Source organism: Neovison vison, chromosome 12 (genome assembly GCF_020171115.1).
Source record: "Neovison vison isolate M4711 chromosome 12, ASM_NN_V1, whole genome shotgun sequence".
Lineage (NCBI taxonomy): Eukaryota > Metazoa > Chordata > Mammalia > Carnivora > Mustelidae > Neogale > Neogale vison.
The window spans coordinates 93,126,665-93,151,567 of NC_058102.1; the positions used below are offsets into that span (position 1 = coordinate 93,126,665).

Below are 24,903 nucleotides of genomic sequence, written 5' to 3' on the forward strand. Positions count from 1 at the left end.
TGTGCTTTTGGTATCCTGTCTAACAAATCATTACCTAATGTGAAGTCATGAAGATTTTCGACTGTGTTTTCTTCTAAGAGTTTTAGTTTTAGCCCCTATATTTAGGTCATTGATTAATTTTGAGTTAATTTTTGTATATGGTACCAGGTAAAGATCTACCATCATTCATTTACATATGAATATTCAGTTGTTCCAGTACCACCAGTTTTTTTTTCCGTTGAATTATCGTGACAGATTTCAATTTTAAGGAATTTAAAACCATCATTTCTTATTTGCTGTGATTTAAGACAAAAGATTTGTTACCTTTCTTTTTGAAAGTTTGTTCTAACTGTGGAATAGAAAATGCTCTATAATTTGACTTTGAGGGCACCTGGGTGGCTCAGTCGTTAAGTGTCTGCCTTTGGCTCAGGTCATGATCCTGGGGTCCTGGGATCAAGGTCCACATCCGGCTCCCTGCTCCATGAGAAGTCTGCTTCTCCCTCTTCAACTCCCCCTGCTTGTGTTCCCTCTCTCGCTGTGTCTCTCTCTGTCAAATAAATAAAAATAAAAAATCATTAAAAATATTTTGACTTGGGGCACCTGGGTGGCTCAGTGGGTCAAAGCCTCTGCCTTCGGCTCAGGTCATGATCCCGGGGTCCTGGGATTGAGCCCTGCATTGGGCTCTCTGCTCAGCGGGGAGCCTGCTTCCTCCTCTCTCTCTGCCTGCCTCTCTGCTTGCTTGTGATCTCTCTCTCTCTCTCTCTCAAATAAATATGTAAAATCTTTAAAAAAAATTTTTTTTTGACTTTGACATATTGATGCTCTGAGTATTATTCTTACCCTGAAATGATAGCTTAGCTGGATATATCACAGTAATACTTTCTCATTGTGAAAATAACTTCCTGTTTATAGGATTGATTTGGTTTTGTAGTACCTTATTTTGAAAGCACCTGAATTAGAGTTTGAGAAGTTTTATAATCCATTTAATCTTACTCTATTTTATATGTAAGACTTAATTTCTTGAATTAAATTTCTTTAATTAAAATACTGGCACATTGAGGGGGAGGGGCAAAAAGTAAATTGATAAAATAATTAGTTATGGCAGTGGTCAGGCCTTAATTATGCTAATCACTTTCTTAGAATACTGAGAAAGGATCCCTCCAAATGAAACACTCATTAATTCTATTCATGTTTTCTATTCTGTTGCTCTTACTTTCATGAACTACAAACACTTGTATATATATTTTCATCATCATGGCTTTTAATTAGTGTTCTGATTTTTTCTTAATTTCAGCCTGGAGATGTTGGACAAAGTTGAGCCCCCAACTATACCAGAAGGTTATGCTATGTCTGTGGCATTCCATTGTTTGCTTGACCTTGTACGTGGAATTACTAGTATGATTGAAGGAGAGTTAGGAGAGGTTGAAACAGAATGTCAGACTACTACTGAAGCAGCTTCTTCACCAACACAGTCATCAGAACAGCAAGAATTACAGTCAACATCAGACCAGATGGATAAAGAAAAAGGTATATTGATATCTGTATTTTTAATTTTTATTTTGAAATAATTTGAATTTACAGAAAAGTTGCAGAAATACTCAAGTTCCCAAACATCCCTTCACTCTGATTTCCCAGTTGTTAACACTACCATATTTGTGTTATCGTTCTGTTTATGTACGCCACTATACTTTTCTGCTGAACTATTTGAGAATAAGTTGCAGACATCATATCCTTAATATTTTCGTGTTTTCTTAAAAATAAGGACAGTTTCCTAATAAAACTACAGTATAGTCCCATCACAAATTTAGCATCAGCCCAGTATTATCTTATCCCAGATCTCATTCAAATTTTACCAGTTGCCCCAATAATGTCTTTGGTGTTCTGGGATCACATGTTGAATTTAGTTCCATGTTGCTATACTATCCTTTAATCTAGAAACTTCGTTAGATTTTTCTTGTCTTATATGATCTTGACATTTTTGAAGAGTACAGGCTAGTCAGTTTAGGTTTGTCTTTTTTTCCCTTATAATTAGATTCAGTTTACTCATTTTTGCTAGGGCTGCCACAGAAATACTGCTATGTTAAACCTAGTCTATAAACACAGCAAGAGCATACAGTTATCAGTATGTCTCATTATTGGTAATGTTAACTTTTATCATTTGGTTAACATGATGTCTGGCTGGTTTCTTTGGTGTAAGATTAATTATGAACTTTTTGTGGAGAAATATTTTGAGGCGTCTGTAAAAGAGAGCTTTCCCTTCTCACCCATTTATTTAGTTTTTTTAATTTACTCATATATATTAGTATGGATTCTTAGATTTCTATTTTATTTGAAAGGTTACAGTGTGATGTGATTATCATTATTTGGTTTAACACTCAGATTGTCCCTGATAATGGCCAGTGGGACCCCTTTCAAACTGGCCACTGTGTCCTTTTATCATTTTCTGAGCACAATTCACTATCTGACACAATACAACGTTCTGAGCTCATCTTGGATCTTTCTTGCCAAGCCCAGGAATCAGTTATTTTTCTAAGGAGCCCTTGCTCTTTTTAGTTTAGTATTTAGAAATGAACACATGGACACTAGTGTGCTTCTTACTACTTAAAAAGGAAATACACACACACACACACATACACACACACACACCTCTTTACATTTTTAAAAAATGTTTGTCTAAAAATGCCTAAATGAGGTTTCTTCCAGTTCTGGTTTAATACCACAAGGTTTATTTTTTTATCTTTCCATATTTTCAATTACCTTTTCCAGAAGTGAGACACTTGGTCCCAGTTTATTCACTGGATTTACTCATTTGCTCAATGCCGAGTGTATAGAAATCAGTCTCCTGGCTGAATAGCTTGTTAACACTGCCTTTCTTCGAGCTGGTCACAGAGGCTGGAAATTTGGCCCAGTGAAGGGGAAGGGAATAGGAATTGGTATTACACACACACACACACACACACACACACACACACACACACCCCAGTTAACTTGTGTACTGAAAGATCCTACTATTGATATTTTAAAACAATTTAGTTTAAAGACTTCTTGAATTCTGAAATTGGTGTGGTTTTTAAGTTTTCATTTTTTCCTAATGTATTTTAACTATTAGAACTTTAGTATTTAATAATCAAGTTGATAGAATATGTAATTTATTGCCAAATGACTAGGGTGGTTTTAGAATGATATATTGTCAAATACTCTGCTATCTATAATGATCATGAAGTGTTGTATGTTTTTGTCCTTTAAGTTAGTAGAGCTGTTTGGGAAGAAATGGTAAATGCCTGCTGGTGTGGTTTACTTGCTGCTCTTTCACTCCTCCTTGATGCCAGGTATTCAGTCTTTATAATTTTTTTTATTGCATGTGGCATTTAATAAGAAATAAACATTAAAATAGATACTTAAATTGGTCCTAAAATTATTTCTTAATGTTAGTTTTTTAATATTAATTTTTCTTATCTTTTTCATAGTTTTATATATATTGAACATTATTATTATTATTATTTTTAATCAACATATAATGTATTATTTGCTTCAGGGGTACAGGTCTGTGAATCACCAGTTTTACACAATTCACTGCATTCACCATGACATATAACCCTCCCCAATATGCATAACCCGGCTATCCTATCACTTCCCCTCCACCCCGCCTCAGCAACCCTCAGTTTGTTTCCTGAGATTAAGAGTCTCTTATGGTTTTTCTCCCTCCATGTTCCCATCTTGTTTCATTTTTCCCCTCCCTGCCCCCCACAGCCCCCCGCCCTGCCTCTCAAATTCCTCATATCAGAGAGATAGAACATTATTTTTTGGCCACCTCCCTCTCCTTCATCCTATTCTTGCCCGCTCCCCCCCAGAATAGTTGTCATGATGTTTTAATGGAAAATACAGTCCTAAAATTACAGAGTGCCTTTGTCACTTCAAGCCTTTCTACTACTTTTGCAGTGATGATAATTATCAGTTACTTTGATTTTTTTTTCCATAATGACAGGATTTGCTGATTTTAAAATGCTTGATATTTTGGGGAACCTGGGTGGCTCAGTCAGTTAAACATCTGTCCTTGGCTCAGGTCATGATCTCTAGTTCTTGGGATCGAGCCCTGCATTAGGCTTCCTGCTCAGCAGGGTGTCTGCTTCTCCTTCTGCCCCTCCCCATGGCTCATCTTTCTCTCTCTCAAATACATAAATAAATAAAAATCTTTAAAAAAAATGCTTGATGTTTTAGGTTAAATCTTTTGAGTGTGTGACCATTTTCTTCAATAATGATATATTATATACTGCTTTTACCCAGTTCAGATTTTCAGGCATTATGTTCATTAGTTAAAATTCCTTCTTAAGTAAATTGATGTTCATAATACTTTTGTATAGATTTTCTTAAAACTTACTGAAAACCAAATTCCATGTCATATTTGCAGTATAATTAAACATAAATTAATCCTGTTAAATAAAATACTTTATCTTTTCAGCACAGATGAAGCTGCCACTGAGAATATTTTAAAAGCTGAATTGACTATGGCTGCGCTTTGTGGAAGATTGGGCCTTGTAACTTCAAGAGATGCCTTTATAACTGCAATATGCAAGGGCTCCTTGCCTCCCCATTATGCTCTTACAGTACTGAATACCACCACTGCAGCCACACTTTCCAACAAATGTAAGACTTTAGCTTATCCACAGTTTTTTCCATCTAGTGGAGTGACATGGTATAGAGAAAATACTATAGAAATTCTGAGTTCAGGCCTCTGCTATTTCATTCACTGACTCTGATCTTGGCGAGAAGTTATGATGTGGAGCTTCAGTTATTTCCATCTCTTGAAAACAGTGGAGGTGCAGGGAGAATAATACAATTTTAAACATTTTATTTTGTATTTAAAATTGTATTAAATTGTATTTAAAAAATACAATTTAATACAATTTTAAACAATAATTGTGAAGTTAGAAGAAAATAAATCTGGAAGTCTTTTGTAAAACTATATTATACTATTGAAATGGTGGTTTTTATTTTTATTTTTTTTTAACGGAGCTAGTAGAACAGTAATGCCTGCAACCACTTAGATTAACATTCAGTTTTTTTATTGAATACTTTGAAAACACACAGGTTTGTTACATGTAAAGTAAATATGTTTCAATATGATATGTAATTTTCAGTCTGAAAACTTGAAAATTGGCCTATAACTTTAATTAGAAAAGATTACTGGGAATGCATTTTAAAATACTTAATGTGTCCTAATTCTGTTTTGCTTGTGAAGAAGTCTGCCAAAGTTTTACAATTTTAAAAAGTTATATAGAAAATTACTTAAAATTTGTTTAACTTATCTTGGTTTTTGTAACACCTGAGTTTTTAAAAGGTTTGTATATAGGTAACTACATAAGTGTCATAGTTGTACTTAGTTTAATAAAATTAATGTTTTAAAGTATATCATTACTGGAGCACCTGGGAGGCTCAGATGGTTAATGTCTGCCTTTGACTCGGGTTGTGATCTCGGGGTCCTGGGATTGAGCCCTGTGTTGGGCTTCCTGTTCAGTGGGGATTCTGCTTCTCGCTCTCACTCTACCTGCCTCCCTGACCCCGCAACTGTTGTGCACTCTCTCTCTCAAATGAATAAAACAATGAAATGGGGTGCCTGGGTGGCTCAGTTGTTAAGCATCTGCCTTCGGCTCAGGTCATGATCCCAGGGGCCTGGGATAGAGTCCCACATCAGGCTCCCTGCTCAGCGGGAAGCCTCCTTCTCCTTCTCCCTCTCCCACTCCCCTTGCTTGTGTTCCCTCTCTCTGACAAATAAATTTTTTAAAAAATCTATAAAAAAAAACGAAACAAAACAAAGTAAAATATAACATTACCTTGAATGTTGTGTGAGAAGTTTATCTTAATTATTTAAGCTTTCCTTTGTGTTCTAGCATATTCCATTCAGGGTCAAAGTGTTATGATGATAAGTCCATCAAGTGAATCTCATCAACAAGTTGTGGCAGTGGGTCAGCCTCTGGCCGTCCAGCCTCAAGGAACAGTAATGGTAAAATATTTTTCTTATCTTGGTTACCAACTAACTATCCAGCACACCTTTTGTACCTTTCTTTTTATGTTTGCCAAATTTTATCATTATAGTTACTTACTTTTATTTACCTGGATGATTGATACCTTCAGAAGACATTAGCAGTTGACATTATCATAAGCAGTTGTGATAACACAACTTTTTTTTCTCCTAAAAAGTAATTCATTTCAATCATCTTTTTAATAGTAACTATCACAGAAAATTAGCTCCAGCCAAGGATCATGCCTATAATATATATCTTACAGGTATATTCTGAAATAAAGTAATTAGGATAAAAGTAGTTTACATGGTTTCCTTCTAATATAGAACAAGTCTGGGGCATTTGAGTTCTACAAAATGTTAATTCAAAGGAATCAGAAAAAAAGGAAAGTATAAAACCATGATCTGCCATTTCTTCTTGTGATACTCTTAAAACATAATGTTTTCCAGTGAAGACCATAGTAAGGACCAAATTAAAAGAAATATATTCTCCATGATGATGATAATGATGATGATGGCAGCTGATATTTATTGAATTTTGTTTTATCTAATTTAATACCCTCAGCTCTTTTCTTTCTAAAGAAATGAAATGATAGGTAGAGAGGTTAATTTAACTAAGGTTATGGTAGTTCCATAACATGAACTGAGCCAGTGTTAATCCAGGCCAATGTCAAACTGTCCTTTATGCAGTCTTTCTTAATATTTGTTTACAGATTGATTTTCAGAATAATAATGTAGACCAATATGACATGATTCCTGTTTATCTATACCTCTTTAAATACTTCTGTTTTAAAGTAAACTCTGTAAGCTCTTACAGTATTTGTTAAAACTCCTTACTTGACTTTCTCCATCTGGAATCTCTTATGAGACATTCTAATACATATATATATATATATATATATATATATATGTATATATATATATATGATGACACAACTTTTAAGCAAATTAATTTGTTCTTTAAAATCCATCCAAACCCATTTTCTTATTAATATTTTTGTTTTTTTATTTCAAAAAATATTTGAATATGATAATGCTGCTTTACAAGAATGTACAACAGTATTTACAAATATATCTTTTAAAAAATATATATAGCTCACTTCCAAAAATATCCAGTGTATGAGGACTTTACTTAACTTGGCACACTGCCATGGAGCTGTTCTTGGAACATCATGGCAACTTGTCTTGGCAACTCTACAGGTATGTTGTAGGCTCTGTGTCAGAGGTCAGTGTTGTTTTTATAGCTGAGTACTAACAAATTAAGCAATGCCTTCTGGTGCTTTGAGCAGGCCTAAAGACTAGGCAGAAAGTTTGAAGAAGAAAAAGTTAGAAAGGAATAACGATGTGGCTTCTATTGTACAAAGTGATGGAATTCTTCTCTCAATGGCCTAAGTTTTATATCCTATGCTTGGTGTCAGAAGTAATTTATATGAATAGTAATTACTAACTTAAATTTAGTTATTGGGGGTGCCTGGGTGGCTCAGTCAGTTAAGCAGCTGCCTTCAGTTCAGGTCATGATCTCAGAGTCCTGGGATTGAGTCCTGAATTGGGCTCCCTGCTCTGCGGGGAGTCTGCTTCTCCCTCTCCCTCTCTCTGCCACTCCCCCTGCTTGTGCTCTCTCTCTGTCTGTCTTTGTCAAATAAATAAAATCTTCAAAAACAAATTTAGTTATTGGAAACTTATTAATTTTAGTTATTTGAAGTTACTACTGATTTTTTAAAAATTTTAGTTACTAGAATTTTTATTATTTTTATAGATTTCTTTATTTTTTTTTCCTTTAATTTTACAGCATCTTGTGTGGATTCTGGGATTAAAGCCTAGTAGTGGTGGTGCCTTGAAACCTGGGAGAGCTGTAGAAGGACCCAGTACAGTAAGCTCTAGTTGGTTTTACTCAATTTGTGCTTCCTGAAATGTTCATATGTTACATTAAATTGTGTTCTTCTCTTAGGTTCTAACAACAGCAGTGATGACAGATTTACCAGTGATTTCCAATATACTTTCAAGATTGTTTGAAAGCTCACAGTAAGAATCAGTTTTTAAAATTGATAGAAATATTATTAGTGTATATTTTAGATCAGAATGTTTTATTTCTTCATTTTCATTATAGGTATCTTGATGACGTATCATTGCATCATTTAATAAATGCACTTTGCTCCTTATCCCTAGAAGCAATGGATATGGCCTATGGAAATAATAAGGTGTGATATTCTCTCTTTCTGTTTTAAATATGGTACATTATTGAGTTAAATAAGGAGTACACTCATTATGATCTTAGTATTTTAGTAATGGGACTAATGCTTATCTTGCAGGCTCTCTCAATTCTCCTGAGTATTAACCATTTATGGTGGTTATTTGTTGAAGGGGGAGTGAAGAGGACTGTCTGGTTTGTGATTTGTCTAATATATATTAATAATTTTAAACTGTTTCTGTTTCTCTTGGGTACTGAGTATTTTAAGAAACATTTTGATAAAGAATAAAGGCAGTATCACATTTATAAATGAGTTCCATAAAATGTCATAATAATATTTGTAATTATAATTTATGATTGGGGCAATACAAGATTTAAATCAAGCAATATATATATGTCTCAGTTTCTCTTGCCTTCGTTGGGATGGAAAATAAGGAGCTAATCATTTCTTTCTAAAGGTAACGATTCTCCCTACCTTGAAAATTAATTTTTTGCTTTGCTCATTAACTGAATGAATAGAACAGTACTTTTGAATATTGACATTCAAGAATATTTCTTTCTGTACTCAAAATATAATTTTCTGTTATACTTAGAAAGCACAGAAATACATGGATTTATTTATATTTTAGAAATTATTTAAAATAAAATGCTTTCTGTGTTTTAAAATAAGTATAGTGTGACCATTTACAAATAAATAAAGATACCCAGAACATGATTAAAAAGCAGAGGATGCAGCTTTATAACTTGTTTAACATACACCTGTAAGATCCAAAATTATATTGTCTGCCTAGACCTAAAGTATAATTCTTTATACTGTGGCTTTTCATCTGTAAGACTGATGTAAAGATGAACCACACTAAGGTTTCATTAGGGAGGAGTTTTGTATACTATAGCACATAGCTAGAGAATTACATAAGCATGTAGGTGTTTGAAAATGTGCATTATAGTTGACTCCAAATTAAGGCAAGAGCAATACAAAATATAATGAAGTAATCAATTTCTTGATACCCTTAATAATCCTGCATCTTTAAGATTAACTCTTAACACACAAATTTTTAATAGAGTACCTTAAGGAAATCTGAGCAAGTTTCTATGGTAATGTCTTGAGAATTTACATATTCACTCAGTAACCATAGTATGTTTACTCTATGTACATGATACTCTTCTAGGAAATACAAAGGAAATACAAGATTTTTTACTTTCAAATAGCATGTAAACTACTTGGCTCATGGTTAAGTGGTAGTTGAAGTGATATAAGAGTTAAAGTTATAGATCTTATGTGGTGTGAGACTTATTTTCTGAATCCTTAGTGACCTCTTATGGAAGATGTTTTTACTGCGTATTTTGACTAAAAGAACTAAGATTAATCAAGATGAATGAATTTGTGATTGGAGTTGGGTATTGAAGGAATGGCAAAATTTAGAAAAGGGCAATATTGTGGAAATCAAAAGAGAAATGTTACAATAAATCAAGAAGGATGAGGATTGAGAAGAAATAGGAAATTTGATTATTATTAGTTTGTAGTTAACCTGGAAAAATATAATTTAAAGAGAGTGGTAGGAGCAGATGTGATATTTCAGGGAGGCTTAGAGGGAGCAGTTGTTGAAAACATGGATGCACTGGAATGGGTATTATATTCCTGAGAATGTGTTCTTATTGCTCTATTATATGATTTGATTTTGTAAAGAGAAGTGGTAAATGAGGAACAGAAATAAAAGTTTATAAAAATAATTCAAGTATAAAAAAATTTTAAATGGAAGCATAAAACAGTATATTATTCACTTGGGCTTTTTTTTTTTTTTAAGATTTTATTTATTTATTTGACAGACAGAGATTACAAGTAGGCAGAGAGGCAGGCAGAGAGAGGAGGAAGCAGGCTCTCTGCTGAGCAGAGAGCCCGATGCGGGGCTCGATCACAGCACCCTGGGATCATGACCTGAGCCGAAGGCAGAGGCTTTAACCCACTGAGCCACCCAGGCGCCCCTCACTTGTGCTTTTTTTAAAAGTTATTGTAAAATATTCAGATGTTGAAATAAACTTGTATAATTTTTTTCATTGTTAAAAATACTTTATCAGTGTTAGCTCTTCTGAGTTAAATATTCTAGGGATTAAAGATTTATATATCAATGTCCTTTATCATGGCTTTAGAGTGACCTGTCATTTCATTTTTGGTCCTCATTTCAGGAATTTGTGCCGTTGTGTTGAGGAAGTAGCTTATGGTAAAGTTTTCAAATGGGTTGATGATACTTGTGCAGACATATTACCAAACTCAGTACAACAATGACAAAAATAAAAAAGCAGCTGCTGTTTGTAGTTTACTATAGATCAGGCACTTACTTATTTAATCATTTAAAACAACTCAGTGAGGTTTGGTGGTAGTATCCTCTTTTTCACAGATGAAATATGAAAATAGAGAGCTTAACTAATTTATCTGGGATCACCTATTTGGTAAATGTTAGAGCTTGGATTTGAATCCACATCTGTATCATTCTAGAGCTTTACTCTTAACCACTGGTGGCTTTAACTTTTTTGTGCTGTAGAGTTTTTTTGATTATGCATCTGCCTTTGGCTCAGGTTATAATCCGGGGGTCCTGGGATCGAGCCCTGCATTAGGCTCCCTGCTCAGCAAGAGAGTCTGCTTCTCCCTCTCCCTCTGCCTCTGGTTGTGTGCTTTCTTTCTCTCTCTCTCTTGCTCATGCAAATAAATAAAATATTTTTAAAAAAAAACAAGTCTGCTGTTGAGTTTTTAAAAATACAAACACCAGGACTACATCCTAGGCTTCCTGAATAAGAATCTTTGTTATGAAGTGTGGATGTCTGTACATTCTTTTAAATGACACACTATTATTATATATATCCTGGTCAGAATGAGCAGGAGGAGGAGGAAGTAATACTAGGCAACATTTATGGGGACTCACTATGTGCCAGATATTTTCTAACATGTGGTTGTTTCTATATATTATTATCTCCATTTCATACATTAAAAAAATTTAGTGGAAGTAGTAACTTACTGTTACACAGCTGTTAGGTGGTAAAGTTGAAATGAAATGCTAGGCATTTATAGGCAGTTCACAGTTATCATGCTGTTTCTACCATGATACATTTTTCTACCACACAAATTTTTAAGGTGTGTACAACATGAGCACGTGCAGGAAGGATCAGCCTGACCATTATATTTGTCTTTCTGGTTGGTGAAATGCTAGCAAGTGAGGAGAGGGGTTTGTCTTCTATTTCTGCTACTTTTCTATTAGTGTCTAAACTGGTATTAGCCATATTCTTGACATCATACTTTACCCCCTGCTCTCTGATGTCTTCTTTCTGCTTTTTTCATACTTCCTGACATTCACACATAAAACCTGGACAGATGAAGACTACACTAATAAGAATATATATTAGTCAGTCTGGGCTGCCATAACAAATTATCACAGACTGGGTGGTTTAAATTACAGAATTGTGTTTTCTTACAGTTCTGGATGTTGCAGGTTTGAGATCTAGATGCCAGTATGGTGGTTCTAGTGAGGGCTCACTTCCTGGCTTGAAAGATAGCTGCCTTCTCACTGTGTCCTCATATGGTGGGGGTGGAGTGCTTAAGAGCACACTAACAAGTTCTCTGGTGTCTCTTTTAAGACACTACTAATCCTGACTTACCAGAATTTCACTCTATGACCTCATTTAACTTTAATTATCCCTATTGGCCTTATATCCAGATACCATCAACTTGAGGATTAGGGTTTCAGCAAAGGAATTTTAGGGGGACAAAGTTTAGTCTGTGGCAGAATGTATCTTTCTTTCTGGTCAGAAGACTAGCCATTCTATATGTCTAGAATAAGTTTTGAATTTTTCAGTTTTTCCTCATGAAGGCATTTTCTTCCTAACCAATTTTCCAACTAGAAGCTATTCTGGATACTTGAAGGTGGGCAGAAAGGCTTGTCTTATGATAACTGAGATTCTGTTATGAGTATTACTAACTTTATACTAATTTGATATTAATTATAGTCCTGCTTTTCAGAGTATTGTGTTTTATTTACATTTGAGGTACTGAAAATTCTTACAATAGCAAATTGCAATGTGTTTTTTCTCTAGGAACCATCTCTTTTTGCTGTTGCCAAATTGTTAGAAACGGGTCTAGTTAACATGCACCGAATAGAAATTCTTTGGAGACCTCTAACTGGGCATCTGCTTGAGGTAACTTCTTTTTCTTAAATACTGTTTACTTCTTGTTAAGAATAAAGGCCTACACATTGAACTAATGATTCTGGGTAACCATATGAAAAATCAGCATTACCATTTTTTTTCCTTATACTTATCCCTGTATAATTTATCAATTACTAAAGTTTTACAATAATTGCTTTGGTGGAAGAATTGTTTTTGGCTGAAAAATGGGTGATACACAATGCAGTCTCTGAAGTCTCCTTCAGCTGTTAGTTTGGGACCTCTTTCTTTTGTTATATAGTCTCATGATCTACCTCAGTTTCAGTTCTGAAACTTCAAGGCAATTGGGCTGAGAGTTAGTAGTAAACATTGTATCTTTATAGCCTTTCCTGTGATCTTGAGATAGCTCTTCTGCAAAGGGAAAAACTTTTTTGGTATCACTAATTATAGATGGTACCAGGGAATTTTTATCTGAATTTGTATCTTGTGTCCAAGTTGGAATGATTGGTAATAATGAGCTACTTCTCAGTAACAGCTGCTTCCGTCATTATATGTGTTTATGTATGGTTTAGGTTTAGGTTACCTGGATTCATTTTGTATTTTTTGAGTAAGCTAGGAAAGGTATTATTCTTAATAAGAAAAACAAATGTCCTTGTCCTTTTCTTTATTTTTTTTCCATTTTATTGGGATTACTTTTGTGAATTATTAAAGGATATATGCCAATTTCTTTATCATGGACCTTGTCACCAAATAGCACAAAAAAAAGTTTTTAAGATTTTAGCACAGTATTCGATTATGAGGATAGGTCTAATTAGGAACTTTGGTGTGAGCTTGCTTTTTTTGTTTACTCTGATGACACAATTTACTTTTATGACATTCTTTTTTTCCTATGACTTATTTAGTTTCATCTTTTATCTTCTCTCTATTGCTTCCTTTGCCCCTTATACAGAAGGTAAGCTAACTTACATTCTAGATATAATTTTTCCATTACTGATGAACTTTTGATGTCATTTTTAAAATATGAAAGAACGGGAGTGTCTGGTGGCTCAGTTGGTTAAATGTCTGCCTTCCATTCAGGTCATGATCCCACCATCCTGGGGTCAAGCCCCGCTTTGGGCTCCCTGCTTAGTTGGGATCCTGCTTCTCTCTCTCTCCCTCTGTGCCTCACACTGCTTGGGCTCTCCCTTTCTCTCTCAAATAAATAAATAAAACTTAAGAACAGAAAATGTAATGTTTTAATTTTTCTTTTCTTAAGTTGATGTGTGATACATAGCTTAAGTATACAATTTAAATATTTAATTTTTATTCAATGTTTTGTCCTCAGGTCTGCCAGCATCCAAACTCTCGAATGAGAGAATGGGGAGCAGAAGCTTTAACTTCACTTATTAAAGCAGGATTAACATTTAACCATGATCCTCCACTTTCACAAAACCAGGTAAAAAAAAATTCTTGTTTTTAAAAATAATTCTTAATATAAAATCATCTCCCATATATAACTTTTTCTTAATATAGCAAATGGATGATATTTTGAGAATGAGTTTTGTTGCTTAATATTCTATTTTATATGTAGGCCATGGATATCTTACAGAGGTTGATATGTCTGGATTTTTAGGATTATCTTTATTAAAAAATACAGCAACTTTCTTGCAAATGACAGGGAATTAAAGCTATTAAATTACCTAGAACTAGTCTTCTAGTGCAGAAGTTTCCCTGTTCATGCATTGTTAAAGCTTTATTTTGATGCCCTACTTTATTAGCCTCCTCGGTTTGGTCCTTAACTGTCTCTCATTTTTTCTCTGATTATTCATACATGAGGAGAAAACAACTGCAGGAAGAGACAAGTACCATAAATAGATTTTTATTTTAAAATACTTCTAAAAGTTATTTTGTTCTTCCAGAGTTTACTTTTGAATCCTTTGTCCTGACTTCTGTAATCATTCACCTATATCGTACACAGTTTTTTAAAAAGTCTACCAAAGTTCTGGTTTTTGAAGAATGAGTAGGAATGAGGCATTTGATAGGCATTTCCATTGCCTTCATTATCTTACTATATTGTAATTGTGTTACTTACTGAGTATATACGATATGCCAACTGGTGTATTAGCTCTTGGCATAGAATGATAAATGAAACAGAAAAGATAAATGTTCTTGCAGAACTTACATTTTAGATTTCATACTTTTTCCTATTATACTTTAAGGTTTTTGAAAACAAAACCCTGATCCATATCCTTAATGTGTAGCTTAATACTTGGTGGGAGCTTTAATGTTTTTTTAGTCAGCGAACCGAATAAGTGAGTCCTTGAAGAGAAAAAAGTTAAAAATGAAGCAAGTGCCTTCAGATACTTTTGAAGGGACTGGAACAGAGTACATTTTTTTTTTTAAACTCCGATGGGTTCCACTAGTTTTATGCTATCTTTGTTAATGTCAACCATACTTAATTTTTAGGAGTATTAAGAATTTTCAATACATGTGATATACATTAACAGAATAAATGAAAGATGATTTTAGAAATTGGGGATTATTTTCCTCTCTCCAAATATAGCTAGATATAAATAGATACATTTCCTTTAGTGAGCTTAATTTCATATGGGTCTTTAATTAGTGTCTTTTTTAAAAAAAGTTTTTAATTAAGTAATTAATTTTTGTTTGGGGTCTTCAATGAATGTTTTTTAATGCAGGATCACTCTCCGTTTAATTCAAAATTTAACATGTTGAAAATTGGTTTTTATTTTCTCTTATTTTAAAAAAATACAGAGGACAAAATAAACCTCTGGTGATTATGGTTAGAGAATCACATTCACTGTTTGTTTTAGTAGAAAAGTTTCTGTTTACTATTATAGTCTGAGTGGAAGTGAATTTAAATTTAAAAAGCAACTGGAAAGCCTTTCTGTTTTTTTGAGCCTCTCTTCCTAATTAGTTTCCTGCCCTCCTTTCAGAGGCTGCAGTTGCTTTTATTGAACCCATTAAAGGAGATGTCCAGTATTAATCATCCAGATATCCGACTCAAGCAATTAGAATGTGTGTTGCAGATTCTTCAGAGTCAGGGAGACAGTCTTGGGCCTGGATGGCCATTAGTGCTTGGAGTCATGGGAGCAATCAGAAATGATCAAGGGTAAGTGTTTAAAATTAACATCCAAAAAGTAATGAAGAGGGACTTTGCCCTAAAGTCTTGAAGAAGTGGTAATTTTTTATGTGTCCTCTTCCTGGCTAAGATCTAGAATCGTTTTTCTTATTTCTACCCCCAGTGACTGTAGTGAATTATCAGGGCTCACCTTTGTTTTGGAAGGATAGAAAAATTGCTGTTTACTTGACATTTGACATTTATACAGAAATACAAGGTTTATAGGGTAAATGCACCAAGCTAACAAATTTTGTAACACATCAGAAGATTGGGTCTTATATTATTAAAATAAGCACTGGTAAGATGTGAATTAATACTTTAGGACTTCACTGCATATATTGGGAAATCTAAGAAATTACTTTTAAGGGACTTTTAAAAATTTATTGTTTATTGCTTCTCGGCCTTTTGGCTAAGATCATGTGTAAAAATTTATTCATTTAGGGACGCCTGGGTGGCTCAGTTGGTTAAGCAGCTGCCTTCGGCTCAGGTCATGATCCCAGCGTCCTGGGATCAAGTCCCACATCGGGCTCCTTGCTCGGCAGGGAGCCTGCTTCTCCCTCTGCCTCTGCCTGCCTCTCTGTCTGCCTGTGCTCGCTCTCTTTCCCTCTCTCTGACAAATAATTAAATAAAATCTTTAAAAAAAAAAATTTATTCATTTATTTTTTGCCAGTGTATTCTTTTTTTTTTTTTTTTTAAAGATTTCATTTATTTATTTGACAGACAGAGATTACAAGTAGGCAGAGAGGCAGGCAGAGAGAGAGGAAGGGATTCAGGCTCCCTGCCGAGCAAAGAACACAATGCGGGACTAGATTCCAGGACCCTGGGATCATGACCTGAGCCGAAGCAGAGGCTTTAACCCACTTAGCCACCCAGGTGCCCCTGTGCCAGTATATTCTAAGTCCTGTGCCCTGCTAGTTACTCTGATTACACAGATAAATAGCTCTTGCTCTAAAAGTAAAATCTTAGGAAAGAGGAACAAAGTCTGTAAGTAGAATCCTAATGAGAATAGTCTGTTATCCTGCAAAAGAATAAGATTCCAGTGGTAGGGACGCCTGGGTGGCTCAGTTGGTTAGGCAGCTGCCTTCGGCTCAGGTCATGATCCCAGCGTCCTGGGATCGAGTCCCACATCGGCCTCCTTGCTCAGCAGGGAGCCTGCTTCTCCCTCTGCCTCTGCCTGCCATTCTGTCTGCCTGTGCTCGCTCTCTCGCCCTCTCTCTGACAAATAAATAAAATCTTAAAAAAAAAAGATTCCAGTGGTAGGGGCCTGTGTCCCTGGAGGAGGGCAGAGCCAAAATTATGAGGGACCTTATATGCTTTTATGAACTATTTAGTTTTATGTTAAGTACACTGAGGGGCATTTTAGGAGTTTTAAGCAGAGGAACAGTGTGATCTGATGTGCATTTGAGATACATTACTGTGACAGCACCATGGAGGGGTGGGTGAGACATGAGAGAACCTGCAGTGTTCTCTAGAAACACAGAATGATGGAGTTAACTACTTAGCAGATTGATTATGGAAGTGAAGGGTGATATAGAAAATAGAATAAGGAATGAATCCTATATTTGTAACTTAGGCAGCTTAATGAATGGTGGTATTATTAGTTAAGTAGTAAATACTGAAGGAAGAACAAAATGGATTTACTTAGCTTAAGGTAGAGTGTTGCAGCAGAGAGGTCTGTCGAATGTTTGCATATATTTGTCTCACTCTGCAGCAGAACTCATGGTATCTGGTATGCTGACTAGTTGAGTTTTATATGATTGAGGTGCTTGGGCTTATTAAGGAAAATTATTTTTTCTTATTTGTAGTAATAAATTTTTTGAAAGGTTTTATTTATTTGAGAGAGAGAGAGAGAGCATGAAAAGGGGGAGGGTCAGAAAGAGAAGCAGACTCCCTGCTGAGCAGGGAGCCTGATGTGGAACTAGACCTGAGCCAAAGGCTGTCGTTTAACAAACTGAGCCACCCAGGTGCCCTAAATTTTCTTAAATACTACAAAATACTGAGATGATTAAGGTGGAAAGAAATCAGCCATGGCTTAAATCAAGCTTAAGTATTTTTCTTCTTCCAGTCTACAGTGCGGTTATAAAATAGGACATCGTTGTAGGATGAAATTAATTAGTACATGTAGAACACTTAGGAAGTGCATGACATAACAAACACTCAATAATAAGTTTTAGCTATTGGGTTGCCTGGGGTGGCTCGGTTCATTGGGCATCCGAGTGATTTCCACTTTGGTTACAGTCTCAGGGCTGTGAGATCAAGCCCTGCTTCAGCTTGGAGTCTGCTTCTCCTCCTTCCCCTTGCCTGAGTGCACTCTCTTTCTTTTTCTCTCTCTAAATAAATAAAATCTTTAAGAAAAAATAAGCATTAGCTGTTATAATTCATTTCATTATATTTCACCACTAGAATTTCTCTCTAAAATCAGTTACTTCTTATTCTCTTCATTTGAAATTCAAAATGTACACTTTTATTTTACAGACTAGATGTAGAATTCTAAATAAGATATAGATATAAGGGCGCCTGGGTGGCTCAGTGGGTTACGCCGCTGCCTTCGGCTCAGGTCATGATCTCAGGATCCTGGGATCGAGTCCCGCATTGGGCTCTCTGCTTGGCAGGGAGCCTGCTTCCCTTCCTCTCTCTCTGCTTGCCTCTCTGCTTACTTGTGATCTCTCTCTGTCAAATAAATACATAAAATCTTTAAAAAAATTTATAAAAAAAAGATATAGATATGGGCGCCTGGGTGGCTCAGTGGGTTAAGCCGCTGCCTTCGGCTCAGGTCATGATCTCAGGGTCCTGGGATCGAGGCCCGCATCGGGCTCTCTGCTCAGCAGGGAGCCTGCTTCCTCCTCTCTCTCTCTCTGCCTGCCTCTCTGCCAGCTTGTGATCTCTCTCTGTCAAATAAATTAATAAAATCTTTAAAAAAAAAAAAGAAAGAAAAAAAAGATATAGATATAAAAGAATGAGGAACTAATTTTCATTCAGTGAGTAAATTGTGTGTATTTGCATGTGCTAGGCACCATGCTAGGCATTGGGGATATAGTGGTGAGAAAGGAGCTGTGGCCAGTTTCCTTTTCTCATTAATGTCTAAGTTTTGTTTGGCTAGTTGATACGAAATTCTTTATTTTTATTTGTTAATTTTTTCAAGTGTGTGTTTCTCTTTTACATTTATGTAAATACTGAAATACTATATGACCTATATTAGGAAGATTTTCTTGTTCAATTTTTAAAATAGAATTTAACTTGGTTAAAATTAGTGTAAGGTGTGTATTTTTACTTACATTTCCTTTAAGTGCACGAGTATAATTTTTTTTCCATTTTTTTCAGAGAATCCTTGATACGAACTGCATTCCAGTGTCTTCAGTTGGTTGTGACGGATTTTCTACCAACAATGCCTTGTACATGCCTGCAGATTGTTGTAGATGTTGCAGGTAGCTTTGGACTTCATAACCAAGAACTTAATATTAGTTTGACTTCAATAGGTTTATTGGTAAGTATTGCTGCCTTTCTTGTGATCAGATAATTTAGAAATCACTGTTATGCTATTCAGAGTGAATACTAAGAGAATTGGCTTTTGGCTTTAGAGGGGTTGTTCAAATGACTTTTAAGTAATAAACTTTTATTTTGCATGAAGGGTTAAATGATACAACTTAAGAATTACTTCATTAATAGAATATTTGGAATAATTTTCATATATTGAGCTAAAATTTAGCTTTAAAAGGTTTGTTGTGAGAGGATTTAGTAAACAGTAGTATGTATGCTTGTGTAAAGATTAACTGATTTTTAATATTGTTTCAGTAGCAACATTTCCATATACTACTTATTTAGTAAATAAAGCTCCAGTAAAAGGCTTTGCTATATACGTAGGGCTTTGCTATATACACAGTCCTATAGTTTGTCAGTGCTGCTTTATTAGTTCTTAGAAGGCATATGTTAATGGAAGAGCTTTGACTGTGGAAGCAGATATACTTGTATTTTAATTCTGTGTGCCTCTTGTTTAATTATTGACATCTTGAGCCTCATTTTACTCATCTTTAATGTAGAAAGTAAAATCTAAGCTAGGATATTATTAATATTATATAAGTAAACAAATAGAAAGCTGTTCCCAATATAAATGTATTTAAAGAGATTATTTTGACTCTTTTTAATGTTTATTATAAGTCAGAAGTTTTAAAAGTCAAACTTAAATACCCTTATAAGTAAGATAAGTTACTATTAAATAGGTAATTATAGGAAAGAAAATAAGCATGTGTATAGAATTGTTCCCAAAGAGTAGTTCGGTGTTGATTAAATTACTGCTAGGTGTCACCTCCTGTATCTTTATGGTCACATTTTTATCATTGGCATAATTCTCATTAATTCATACACCACATACTGTGGTTGAGAATGAAGTCACAAGATATATTTGGATCTAGTAATTATTCTTATGAAATTATAAAATGCCATTAAATGATATTAAGGAATTGTTAATGATTTTTGTGGTGTCATAATGGCATTATGGTTATTTTTTTAAACCCCTTATCTAGTGGAATGAAGTAAATATGACAGAATGTTAATACCTGGCTTTCTGTATATCAGTATATTGATATATTTTCCCCATTTTTCTATGTTATTGAAATGTTTCATAATAAAAATGTTTGAAAATATTCACGTTAGCCCATGCTTGTTTCCCCAAATTCTCCTGAGATCAGATGGAGACATGTGACAGAGACGTTTTCAGATCTGTTTTACTAGAAAAGAAATTACTGAAGTGGCTTTTAAAAGTTTTATTCTGAAAGGTAAAGCAACCGTGTGTTGCATATGTATTTTTGTGTTCAAAATAAAATCTGTGAGTGAATGGAGTTTTTATACTTTGCTTTTTAGTGGAATATTTCAGATTATTTTTTCCAAAGAGGAGAAACTATTGAAAAAGAATTAAATAAAGAAGAGGCAGCACAGCAAAAGCAGGCAGAAGAGAAAGGAGTTGTTTTAAATCGGCCTTTCCATCCTGCACCACCATTTGATTGCTTGTGGTTGTGTCTTTACGCAAAATTGGGTGAACTATGTGTGGACCCCCGTCCTGCTGTGAGGAAAAGTGCAGGACAAACTCTGTTTTCAACAATTGGTGCACATGGAACTTTACTACAGCACTCAACGTGGCACACTGTTATTTGGAAGGTACTGTGGATTAGCTTGAGTTACTAGCTTTTGACACAGATTTTTAAATTTTTCAATTATTCTTGTACCTATTAATTTTTGAAGAAGAATTTCCAGGCGTTTGTGCTTTTGACAATACAGAATGTTAGTTTTGTCATACTTTAAGTTGTATCTCACCCAGAATAAATTACATACTGAAAGCCTATTCTCTCTTTTTCTGTCTTCATCTCTTACTGTCTGTCTCTGATTTCTGCCTTTGCCTTTCCCTTTTTGCTTCCTGTTTCCCCAGAACCATGTAATTTAAATGTAACCAATTGAGAATTTTGTAAATAAAAGAATATCAACAGTAGTGAATTTACTTTTAGGATCACCAAACAGAAGTAACCTCTAATTGGTAAATTCTGTATATTTGTTCATTAAATATACAATTTCATTTTCTTTCTTTTTTTTTCCTCTTGCCTTTCTTTGTTTTTTAATATTTTATTTTATTTATTTTATTATTATTATTTTTTTAAATAAGAAAGGCTTTATTTTTAAGACAAAACAAATAGCACAAATACACATCCAAATGCACGTGAGTAGGTTCACTGGGTTTTATAAAAGAGAAAGCTGTACTCAGCTGTCAGTTATAACTAGAAACATCAAGGAGATGCCCCTTGCTTCTGGTGGCATGGGTACAACATGTGCTTGTCTAAGAAGTCATTCTGTGGTGGCATCAGTGTGGAAATGCATGAACGAGTGAGGTGATTAAAAGGCAGGAGTGCAGGTGGGTGAAAGCTTTAAGACCCTTTTCACCACCCTAATGTGCTCTTGTTCTGCTCTGAGGAATTGAAGCAATCAGCAGATCACCTTACAAAGAACTTAAATGTCAAAGAACACTTTCAGGTACCTAAAAGAGATCCAAGATTGTTACTGAAGTCATACAGGGAGGTGAGTAGGAGAAAATAGTTTATGTTCTCAAAACCCAGGTTTCACACAATATGAAAAGAAAAGACTGATCTCAGTAAAGGCTGGTCTTTTTCATGATGGGCAGGAACTCCTGCTCGTTGACTTCTCCATCTCCATCTCGATCAGCCTCATCGATCATTTCCTGCAACTCCTCATCGGTGAGGTTCTCACCCAACTCCTTGGCCACGCGCTTTAGATTTTTGAATGATATCTTCCCAGTTTCATCATCATCGAAGAGCTTGAAGGTTTTCAAAATTTCTTCTTTGGTATCTTTTTCAGACATTTTCTGAGTCATCACTTTTTGACTTTTTGAGTGTCAAAAAGTAACTGAAGTTCATTTTTCCCGTCCCTTCCTTATCAATTTCACTTATCATTTTCTTGATCTCTTCTTTCTTGGGTTCAAAGCCCAGAGCCCTCATCGCCACCTTAAGTTCCTTAACATCTATGGTCCCAGTCCCATCCGCATCAAAGAGGTCAAAAGCTTCCCTGATTTCCTGCTTCTGCTCTTCAGTGAGCTCTGGCTTAGGACTCATCCTTTTTCGCTGGGCAGACGATGCCATGCTTGCCTTCTTAAAGTTAGAGGCCATTGCCGATGGACTCCGCGCTTAATATTTTATTTTTAAGTAATCTCTATATCCAACATGGGGCGCAAACTCACAGTCCTGAGACCAGAAGTCACTTGCTATACTAACTGAGCCAGGCAGGCACCCCTTTATTTTTCTTTCTTGTCCTCTTTTTAAAAACTTTCTAGGGGATGCCTGGGTGGCACAGTTGGTTGGGCATCGACTCTTGATTTCGGCTCAGGTTATGATCTCACAGTTCTGAGATTGGGTCCTGTGTTTTGGGCCCTATACTCAGCATGGAGTTTGCTTTGAATCCTGTCCCTCCCTCTCCCTCTGCCCTTCCCCCGGCTGTGTGCAGGTATACTCTTTCTCTTAAGATAAATACATATTTTTTAAAAACTTTAAAAACTTTTTACAAAGCCAACAACTCATTAGTGAGCATCCCTTCTTTGCTGAAAGCTCTCCATTTTTGTTCCATGTATTCTATTTTAATAAAAATGTATTTATTGGGGTACCTGGGTGGCTCAGAGGGTTAAGCCTCTGCCTTCGGCTCAGGTCATATCTCTGGGGTCTGGGATCGAGCCCTGCATGGGGCTCTCTGCTCAGCAGGGAGCCTGCTTCCCCCTCTCTTTCTGCCTGCCTCTCTGCCTGCTTGTGCCCTCTGTCATATAAATAAATAAAATCTTTAAAAAAAAATTTTTTTAAATCTGTCATTTCACCACTTTTGTGAGTTTCTGAGATCAGTGTTTGACAATAGGCTGCATAGTAAATCTTAGTTGTATTTAACAATTTGTCTTCAGTTTAATAAAAATATTCTAAAATGTCTTCTTAAAAATTAATAATTCATATCCACTAATAAAAATAATTAAAATCCCTTCTCGGTCCTGTGTATTCTGTTTCAACTCCATCTACTGGCTCCTCCTCTTCAGATCACAAACATGCTTAAGCCTTCCTTAACTGTTTAAAAAAACAAAATGATACTTTCTGATTCCTATTTTCCTTTTAAACAGCTTAATTTTTAATCTTGCTGCCTGGTTGTCAGTGATTCTTTTTTTCTTTCCTTACCTTCCCTGCGTTCTCCTGACCCTTTAATATATTTCCAGATTATTCTATTTCAGAGTCTTTTAAACCTTAAAGTAACAGAATCACCTAGAGGACTTGCTCAAGTCCAGATTGCTGAGCCACCAGCCCCTGCCTCCCAGAATTTCTGATTTTTCTGAGCTGCCCTGGCTTGGGGTCTGAAAATTGCATGTCTATGAATTGCCTGTGTGATGCTAATGCTGTTGGTTCTGAGACCATAATTTGAGAACCACGGAAATTGTTCTTAGGCTATAGGTGGTCTTCTAATTGCCAAGATTTTCAACTTAATTCAGTTCTTACCCTACTCACTTTTATTTTTTTGTAGCATCTTCCACTTGATTATTTTCTCCTTGAAATTTCTCTTCCCTTGGATTCTGTTTCACAGAATGCTTCTGCTTGTCTTTCCAATTTTTAAAAAATTTTTCTTCAGTTCCTTCCCCTGAATCTACTCTTCAAGTCCCAAACACTTCCTGCTTGATTTTTTTCTTTCTTCTACTTTTTATTTTTTTATTTTTATTTTATTATTTTTTTAAGGTTTTATTTCTTTATGTGAGAGTCAGAGAGAGTGTGAGAGAGAGAGAAAGAGCATGAGAAGGGGGAGGGTCAGAGGGAGAAGCAGACTCCCTGCCAAGCAGGGAGCCTGATGTGGGACTCGATCCTGGAACCCCAGGATCATCACCTGAGCCAAAGGCAGTCGCTTAACCAACTGAGCCACCCAGGTGCCTTCTTTTTAATGTAGGCTCCGTGCCCAATGTGGGGCTTGAACTCGTGACTCCGAGTTCAAGAGTCATGTGCTCTATGGACTGAACCAGCCAGAAGTTCCCTTGCTTGATTTTTTTGAAGCACCTTCATGTAGTCTTGAATCTTCAGTTATAATCTCTCTACAGATGTCTTCCATAATTTATTTTTTGCCTGGACTTCTTAGCTTCATTCCCTTCTTACATATTACCCCATAGATACTCTATTGATACCCCAAATCAATAAGTCTTAGAAAATATTCTATCCAATTTTAAAGTTTTTCATATTCTAGGATGCCTGGGTGGTTCAGTGGGTTAAGCATCTGCCTTTGGCTCAGGTCATGATCCCAGGGTCCTGGGATCAAGTCCCACATTAGTCTCCTTGCTCATTAGGGAGTCTGCTTCTCCCTCTGCCTACTGTTCCTTCTACTTGTGTGCTATCTCTCTCTCTCTCTGACAAATAAAATCTTAAAATTTTTTTTTCATATTCCATAACTTTAAAGATAATACAGTATATCTACTGTTAAAATTTTTCTAGTATTCGGGATTGATCTGTCAGGTATAATTTCTTGTGACAGTTTCTAACTGCTATGCTATTACTTAAGCTATGTTATTTTTCTGTTCATTTTTATAAATATTCAGGTTCTCTTTCATCTATTGGACCGAGTTCGGGAGTCTTCTACCACTGCAGACAAAGAAAAGATTGAGTCTGGAGGTGGCAATATTCTCATTCATCATTCAAGGGACACAGCAGAGAAGCAGTGGGCAGAGACATGGGTTTTAACATTGGCCGGAGTAGCAAGAATCTTTAACACCAGAAGATATTTACTGCAACCTTTAGGTATATATATACATTTTCCCCCTGGTTATATAAGTAATTCATGTTAAAGGAAATTTGGAAAATATAAAAGATCTTTAAAAAATTTATGTACAATGCTACTTGCCAAGAATAGTCAATCTTAACTGCCAGTCTTTGTGTATGTGTG

At 35.3% G+C, this 24,903-nt stretch overlaps 1 protein-coding gene and 1 pseudogene across 6 annotated transcripts in view; one reads left to right on the forward strand and one right to left on the reverse strand.

Annotated features, from left to right (window-relative positions):
• The window catches only part of MON2 (MON2 homolog, regulator of endosome-to-Golgi trafficking), a 108,512-nt gene that overhangs the window by 50,790 nt on the left and 32,819 nt on the right, over window positions 1-24,903 (forward strand). For 4 of the 6 annotated variants that reach the window (XM_044227693.1, XM_044227695.1, XM_044227697.1 and 1 more), the window contains 15 exons: window positions 1,274-1,506; window positions 3,227-3,308; window positions 4,439-4,623; window positions 5,868-5,980; window positions 7,094-7,198; window positions 7,788-7,868; window positions 7,947-8,020; window positions 8,106-8,196; window positions 12,270-12,371; window positions 13,288-13,290; window positions 13,663-13,773; window positions 15,275-15,450; window positions 18,781-18,943; window positions 20,317-20,610; window positions 24,560-24,758. In XM_044227693.1, the coding sequence (XP_044083628.1) occupies window positions 1,274-1,506; window positions 3,227-3,308; window positions 4,439-4,623; window positions 5,868-5,980; window positions 7,094-7,198; window positions 7,788-7,868; window positions 7,947-8,020; window positions 8,106-8,196; window positions 12,270-12,371; window positions 13,288-13,290; window positions 13,663-13,773; window positions 15,275-15,450; window positions 18,781-18,943; window positions 20,317-20,610; window positions 24,560-24,758 (2,012 nt within the window). The remainder of the gene's footprint in view (window positions 1-1,273; window positions 1,507-3,226; window positions 3,309-4,438; window positions 4,624-5,867; window positions 5,981-7,093; window positions 7,199-7,787; window positions 7,869-7,946; window positions 8,021-8,105; window positions 8,197-12,269; window positions 12,372-13,287; window positions 13,291-13,662; window positions 13,774-15,274; window positions 15,451-18,780; window positions 18,944-20,316; window positions 20,611-24,559; window positions 24,759-24,903) is intronic. The other 2 variants (XM_044227694.1, XM_044227696.1) reach the window with 1 other exon arrangement.
• On the reverse strand, window positions 21,590-22,160 carry LOC122891771 (annotated as a pseudogene).